The following is an 8,306-nucleotide window of genomic DNA, read 5'->3' as shown; positions in this document are numbered from 1 at the left end:
GCTCTTAGCCCGGCTAGCACGAGTCGTGTGGTCAAATATGGGCCCTTGGGCTTTCTCCCAACGGGTCCTCACTTTTCTTGTCCTCTCTCTCGCGGCTGTTGGATTGTTTTTAGGTTGGTGTCGACACATTTTCCTTGTACAATTTTCTAGTTAAGTTATAATACTTTGAGTTAGAAACGTTGCTTCAAGTGTTCAATAATTGCTTTGATAAGACTAGCAGTGAGTTGCTTCTATATAAAACATGCTTGAATCTATGCAATCATTTAGCTTTTAATAAGAAGTGATTGATATACCTTATCAAAATTTTCTTAACTATCAATTATAAATCTTATTTAATTAGACAATCAATATGAAATTTTAATTTTGACATGTGATCTACGATGCATTTTTTTAAGTTGAAAGGATTGGAGAGCGAGCACAAAAATGAGTGGAGATCAAAAAGAGTGAAAGTTAGCTTTTAATGTGGTTACTTGTGGCGCACTGTTGCTTCTTCAATAGTATGCAAGAAACTTGATGAATAATTATTTTTGTAACACGCACACAAAGGAGGAGAAAATAAGGGCCTCAATTGAGAAAAGACAAGAAAAAATTTAAGAGGGTTAACAAAGATTCGTAAATAGAGGTATAAAATGAGAGAATCTTCTCTTTTTTCTATATAATATTTCCTATTGGTCTGGTAAGTGCGGCTTATGTCACTTATCAATGATTTGGCCGCATTCGCTTGTCTCTGGGGTTTGCCTGGCCTAAAATCAATTGGTCTTAGGTGCCAGCGACCCAGCACACTTCTTTGACTCTTTAATACTTGGTTATCATCCTCTGTTCTTTGCCCCTAGATCGCCTAAAGACACCATCTGGTCGTCCCTTTATTTGACCAGGGTCATTGGTTTGATGATTATTTGACAAGGTGAAGATAAAAAGGTTGAAGCAATGTATTGCGATCCTGGAGGGTGACATGGCATCGGGTGCTTCGTTGCTGGGGGCAACATCGAAGGAAAAGGATTTGTTGGAGATGGACTTTGTCATCTTAGAGTGATACTATGAGGGTGTGGCGGAGGATAACATATGGCTGGCTTATCAAATGGCTACAACAAGGATGCCTGAATAACTCATCCAAGATCTGTCATCGAACTCTGTATATATCGCCACTCTCTAGGCCAAGTTTCGTATAGAGATTAAGTACTACCTGGGCCACCAGAAGAAGCATAGAGTAGTTCCTACGGTGTGTTCTTCCATGGCACACCTACATGTGGATCATATTTTCCTTTTAGAATATCAAATGAAATGTCCTTTTGACTTGTGAATTATTTTCATCTAGCATCATATCATTTATTTTCTTCGAACATGTCCAGAATGGGTAGATGCCTCCGTTTCCTCTTCTTCTCCACTCTCTTTCCATCTTCCTCCTCTCGAAACTAAAAATTACCACACAGAAATGGAGGATTTATCTTCACTGTCTTCAAAGTCAGAAGGCCGAAAAGTCCTGTGAGGCAGCTGCAAACTCGGCGACATTCTCAGCTAGGCCAGGTTTTCAAGGGTCTACAGTTGGTGGAGAGCTAGCTCATCGGCGCATCACCTACGCCTGAAGGGATCAAGAATTTTAATGTGGGGGAATTATTTCTGTTTTTATTGTATTGTATTGGGTGTAATGAAGTTTAGATGTGAGATATGTATCTCTGTTATGCGAAAGCAATGCAGAAACGTAGAAATTCACACAATAGCACTTAAACACAAAAGATTTACGTGGTTTGGCGTTAAATCGTTTCGCTTACGTCCACGATGAGGGAGATTTCATTAGCACCGAATGGGAAAAAACAAAAAACAGCTTGAGGTTATAACTCAACACTTCTCCACCCCATACATACTCCTCTCGTAAGCCCTAAGTCTTCTTTTATAGAGGAGACTTAGAACATATAAAGAAAGAAACAAAAAAGAAAACAAATCAAATAAAATAAACTCAATAAATAAAAATTATAATTACATCAATCTCAACCTTATCTCTTACTTTCAGATAGATGAGATGATAAACAGAGCTCCAACTCCAAATCAACTGCACCAAGATGATTGCTTACTTACCCTCCTCCCGAAGGGATTAAGCCTCGCGCGGCTCTTCAAAATGCCTGATTGGGCAATCAATCTTGAACTCAAATGTTTACCAAACTACTACAATAAATGAACTTATGAACTGGTAGTACCTTTGTGAGTATGTTCGCTGGATTCTCCTCTGTATCTATCTTCTTCAGTAGAACATTATCTTCTTCAATCAATTCCTGAACAAAGTGGTAACTTACATCAAGGTGCTTAGTACGAGCATGTTGAACTGGATTTGTAGTCAAGAATATTGCACTCTAACTGTCACAGAACATTATATGTTAAATATTAAATTGTTAATGATTAACCTTAATCGAAAGTGTTCTCTCGTTATCGGGAGGGGTAATTAATCATAGGGGCTCACGCCTATGAGAAACCTCAAATCACAGATCAAAATGTCCTCGCAAAGTGAGGGCAAAATCTCTGAGTAATGTCTTCTTTACAATTCAATTTGCCTTCTAAAAATTTGACCCTCCAAATGTCTCTCAGCAAATCAAAAATAAAATAAATGCAGAGAGCTCCTAGCGAGCGATCGTGAATTTTCAGAGCTCACATCTATCTAGCTCCCAGCCTTTCATGCAAGTCGAACCAGGGAAGCTTGAGACACCTGCTGCCTTTTCACAACCGAACCACCGCCGGTTTGCGGCTCGAACCACCGTCGGACCCAAGTCCTCGGACCAAAGTCCACCGGATGGGCTCCTTGAGCAAAGTCTCTGATGGCAGAACTGCCAAATCTGCCGACAGAGCATGCCAAACCACCTGCTAAGTCACCGGCAACACCTGCCGAATTAGCTGCCGTCGACGTCGAACCAAACTCCGATCACGAATCCGAAACTCTAATTTCAATTATTATGCGAAAACAATGCGGAAGCGCAAAAATTCACATAACAACAATCAAGTACAAAAGATTTACATGGTTCGTCGTTAAATTATTCGCCTACATCCACGAGGAGGGAAATTCCATTAGCACCGGATGAGGAGAAACAAAAAAAAGGCTTGAGATCACAAGCCAAAAACTTCTCCACACCATACATACTGCTCTTATAAGTTCTAAGTCTTTTTCTTATAGAGGAGACTTAGAGCATATAAAAAAAGAAAATAATAATAATAAAATAAAATAAACCCATTAAATAAAAACCATAAATACAACAATCTCATCATTTAAATAAATACAACAATCTCATCATTTAAATTGTTTCAGCGTCCATAAGCTAACAGTAAGAGCTGTCGTAGCCCATACAATATCACAACTAAACAAAATATTCTCATCAATATGAGAAAATATCATTATTAAATTTTTGTTCGTTTATTAAAAAATGACCGTATTGTACCCAAAAGAAGTTACTTCTCCTTAAAAACAGGCATGAAATACGCAACAATGACTATTGCAACAGATGAAAATGTGGTTCTCATTGGAATGCATCCTTCATCACTCCTGAAGAACGAAGCTTCGAAGATGGGAATGTTTATGAGTACCAAACACCCACACAACAAAAATTGCAGAAACAGCGAGCTCAAATCTTGAATTCCTCCATCCATTACTACTTTTCTAATTCCTCCCACGAAGCAAAAGAGATTGAACATTGATATTGTCGACAATATCGTAAATATCAGGGAAGCAGATCCAAACTCCATGATCTCTTTCTCATACCTCTCAGATGCCTCTTCATCAGCCACCTTCGGTGTAACAACAAAAGCTGAATCCGCGACACCCAAAAGCTTTAGAATTGTATCCACCAAGGCAAATAGATCTGAAGTAGTTGTTCTATACAACCAGATTCTTGTATCATTCCACCAACCCTTTGCTGTTAGTCCATAATGAAGGAACTCCCACAAGTTAACAGCATTGCTCAAGGCAATCAGAAATAAAAATGGCAGTAACCAAATGCTAGAAACCTGCATTTAGACATGAGGTATTACAGATTAGCCCCGGGAAGAGTGCAAATAGAGAGAAAGAGAGGGGCTGGGGTGCATACACTAGGAAATAAGAAAATTCCATGAAGGAGGCAAATGGAAGGGATGAGGACATAGATAAGAGTTGGAATAGAACTGGCAGCCCAAAAGCTGCAAACGCTGTAACCCATTTGAAGACCAAGCTTTGTTCTTCCAAAACCGTAAAAGAAAGGAGAGTACTTGGAAAGTAACATTTGAAAGTTGCCTTCAGACCATCTCTTGTGCTGTAACAGAGTCTGCGAGAGTGTCGTCGGAGCAAGACCAAGAAAAGGTTCACCTTTAGGAATGAAATATGCTGATTTCCAGCCTCGACATTTAATGGAAAATCCGGTGATCACATCTTCCACAGGACATCCATACTTCAACCCCATCTGCACACATAATTTGAGCGGTATGAATGTAAATATAAATGCTTTGGTGTTGTATATGTAAATACATAAGAATTGAGTAGTAAATATGTAAATTTACATACATAACACACATCACGTTCATATCATACAATTCTTATGTAATTACACTTATAACACCTTGGTGTCATAAACTTATGCATAAAATGGTGTATTTTATTATTGAAAAGGTAGTGATGGTGCTACCTTTGATTTGATATTAAAAATTTGAGTGTTATGCATATGTAAATGTGAATGTTTAGATATTAGATATGTAAATACATAAGAATTGAGTGGTATGCATGTAAATGCCCCAATAAAGTATGAATACAAACTCGTTTTCCCCATTGGGTGTTCTCTTCATAGGAGCAGGTTGCTAGGTCCTTGGCTCTTTCTTCTATGGCGCTAACACTTTTTTCTTGAATCCGTTGTCTTTCCCCATTCATCACAATTTTACTTACTTTACTGTATTCTCTCCCGTTCAGACAATCTCTCCTGTGGAAGCAACATGACCCAGTGAACATTGTACCTCCAAGTCCATCTAGCCCAGGAAAATATACCTTTAAGGAAATAAATTTGATTGAGATATTAGATTTCAAGCCCAAGCAAGATGCAACATCAACATATTTAAATAATGCAATTTTTTTACCACATTTTCTGTTGTTTGATATCTAATTTAGAGTGCTCTTATAACTTCATTCAATTCAAATATAAATTTCTTTAAATTATGCAAATGCAGGGGCCTACTTTGTGAACAATTTTGAAGGCTCTTGCATACAAATCGTGCTTGGTGAGGTTTATAAAGCTTTGAGGAAATTGCACAAAGGCGTACTCATGGCCTCTCTCTTCATCCATAAAGAAGCACAATGAATCCCTGATTGAATTAGGGTCAGTAGCACACATATCACAATCAAGAGTGAGAACAATTGGTCCATTGGTTATCTTCTCAGAAACTCTCAACTGCATGTTTAGAAGGGAATAACACAAATTCAGCTACTCATAAGAAACTAAGTCTAAAATGCTAAGTGAGGCAGTATTTATTTATAGACAGTGTTTCTATAATATAAATTCGAGGAAAGAAAAGTTCTAATAAGTCTACCAAAGCATTTAAAGCCCCGGCTTTAAAATTATGCTGATACTTCGGATGTTTCTCACGGGCCATATAAACAATTGTCGGCATTGCAAATCCAGCAGAATCTCTTGCATTTTCATCTCTTCCATCAATTAGTATCTGCAAAACAGAAGAAAATTGGTTCACTATTTGCAAAATTTCATCATATGAGGTTGTAGAGTAGTATCATGCCTTGATGATGGCTTGGTGATCCTTAGAAGATGTTTTGGAGCTCCACTCAGCAAAACCTTCATGCACAGCCTTAATCTCTTCGGAAATGTCACCAAGTTTCATTGCTGCAGCAATCCGACTCTCCATTTCTTCGTATGTTTTCTTCATCAACAAAAGGATTCAGAGACAAATAAAAAGTGTTTGAAATTCTGAACAAGTAAATTGAGAAAACTTACTTTCATAGCTGCCCATTCCGAGAAACTTTGATCATGTATTTGAACTGATGATTTTGAGAAGAAGAGAGATGGTGACAAGGGCTTCACATCGAACTTCTTACAAAACGGTATCCATAACTTTGCAAAATTTGATGCCTCAAGCAGTGCATAGAATGTAATGATTGAACCACCATCATCAGATAGATAAACACTTAGTTTCTTTGGCGGATAATTATAGGCCAGGACTGATAAAACTGTGTTGATAACTACTATAGGGGGTTCTATGGTGGGGTCAGCAGTGCATATGAAAACATCTATCCTTGGCAGTTTGACTTCAAATCTAACAAAATTTAATTCAAGTTATAGTCAAAATTTAACCAAGAATGTAAAAGAGATGAATTTACCTCCATGCTTAAAACCTTATCTAACAATATTATGTTGTGCAATAATGGTCATAATCATATATTGTTAACAGCTTTTCTTTATTAATCTTCGAACATCAAGAGTTTAAAGTTGGTAAAACACTATATGTCAAAACCTCTAATTGGTGCAATACTTGTGAATGTATGCATCTCGTGAATGAAAGCTTATATAAAATTTGAAGTCCATGTGTAGAAAAATTAATTAAGAGTATTTGGCTCAACATATCCTGAACTTGTCAATTACTCAACTGTTTTCTTCATTCATTCTTGATTCTCAACATTTTTATTTAAGCCAAATTTTTTCATGAACAAAGCGTGGATAAGTAGATTTCTCTTCTAATTTTTGGATTTTCAGAATCAATTTTTAAACAGGAAAATCAACGAGTGTCCAGTTCATCTATTGCAAAATAACATATCTGTTATGGTATGACTCATATATCATATCGGGACAGACGCTGGATCGAAGAGGAGCGGAAGAATCTGTCCAAATTGGGAAGTTACGTGGGTTGGGGTGCGGGGGCAAAGCCCCGCGGTATGGTACAGGGGTAATGTTGTAATTACATATTGTGCCTATGTTTACTCCTGGGGTTATAAATAAGTCTGTTAGTAACCCCAGGAGGTATTCCAGAATTCTGTAAACCCTTTTCTGATTATTGAAAGTAATCGCCGCTCTGCTCCCGAGGACGTAGGCATCTTTGCCAAACCTCGTTAAATCTCTGTGTTCTTCTGGATTTATGTCGATTATTGTTTTTCTTCGCCCTAATTTTCTCAACAAGTGATATCAGAGCCAAGGTTCGAGGGGAAGAAAATTTTCATCGGCCGGCGCAGGGGGTGAGAAGGGAGATGCGTGGAGATTTGCGGGAAGCAGATCACGTGAGGGATCGCGACAGAGGCTGCTGGGGAGTTGTCCGATGCGGGAAGGAGCGAAGGATCGCGGCGTTCTGCGGAAGGAATGAGTTCGCGGACGCAGGAGCACTGTTGCTGTTCGTGGATCGCGGCGCTGACAGGAAGGTTCGCGGCAGAGGGTTCTTCTGCTACGCTTCGAGGGATTGCTGCCAGGTTCGCGAGAAGAAGCTGCGCGATTTCTGCTGGAGACTTGCCAGGAAAGGAATCAGTGCTTAGCTGGTGTTGGAAAGGACATTATTAGCTCCCAAAGGAAAGGAGGCTGCCTTTACTGGATACCGAGAAGAGCAGGAAAAAAGGAAGTGAATTTACTTCCAACAGGAGTCGGCCAGGAAAGTTTAATTAAAGGAAAACTTCTTTTTTTAATTAAATTTATTTAAAGAAAATACTTAATTAATGAAACTTAATTAAAAATTTTCTTTGCTGGATATTTGGAAGGGATATTTTCAAATTTTCTTGGAAGAAGAGAATATTTCAATTTTTTTTTTAAAAAAAATGGTTCTAAAGATTTTTGCAGAGAAATTTTTTGCAAAAAAGTTTCGTTGCAGGTTTAATTTTCAGATGACATTTTCTGGTGCGAAATTCGAGGTGGTGAAGTTCGACGGAACTGGTAACTTCGGATTGTGGCAAACCAGGGTGAAAGATCTGTTGGCGCAACAGGAAATCTTGAAAGCTCTGCGGGCAGCAAAACCATATGCCATGGAGGATGAAAATTGGGAAGAATTGCAACAGCGAGCGGCAGGGACGATAACACTAGTATGTATCATGTTATGAATCTAAAATCTCCAGGAGAGGTATGGAAGAAATTGGAAACTTAGTTTATGTCCAAATCTCTAACAAATAAATTGTATATGAAGTAAAAGTTGTATGGGCTGAAGATGCAGGAAGGTTCTGATCTGGCGCAGTATATTAATAGCTTCAATCAAATAATCACTGATTTATCACGGCTTGACGTGAGTATTGAGGATGAAGATCGAGCGATGATTTTGTTGTGTTCATTGCCCGCTTCCGATGAACACCTGGTGACTACTCTGACATATGGGAAAGAAACTATCAA

At 38.4% G+C, this 8,306-nt stretch overlaps 1 protein-coding gene across 1 annotated transcript in view; it reads right to left on the bottom strand.

Moving 5' to 3' along the window:
- Nucleotides 1-3,294: 3,294 nt before the first annotated feature.
- Nucleotides 3,295-8,306, bottom strand: part of LOC110027276 (cellulose synthase-like protein E6) — a 9,577-nt gene continuing 4,565 nt past the window's right edge. The window contains exons 2-8 of the mRNA XM_020728630.1: nt 5,946-6,264; nt 5,731-5,871; nt 5,527-5,658; nt 5,175-5,387; nt 4,763-4,987; nt 4,065-4,412; nt 3,295-3,984 (exon numbers count right to left, since the gene is read on the bottom strand). Of these exons, the coding sequence (XP_020584289.1) occupies nt 3,430-3,984; nt 4,065-4,412; nt 4,763-4,987; nt 5,175-5,387; nt 5,527-5,658; nt 5,731-5,871; nt 5,946-6,264 (1,933 nt within the window). The 3' untranslated portion in view covers nt 3,295-3,429. The remainder of the gene's footprint in view (nt 3,985-4,064; nt 4,413-4,762; nt 4,988-5,174; nt 5,388-5,526; nt 5,659-5,730; nt 5,872-5,945; nt 6,265-8,306) is intronic.

This window comes from Phalaenopsis equestris, unplaced genomic scaffold (assembly GCF_001263595.1).
Source record: "Phalaenopsis equestris unplaced genomic scaffold, ASM126359v1 Scaffold000422, whole genome shotgun sequence".
Classification (NCBI taxonomy): Eukaryota; Viridiplantae; Streptophyta; class Magnoliopsida; order Asparagales; family Orchidaceae; genus Phalaenopsis; species Phalaenopsis equestris.
This window is presented reverse-complemented; position numbering and strand designations above follow the sequence as displayed.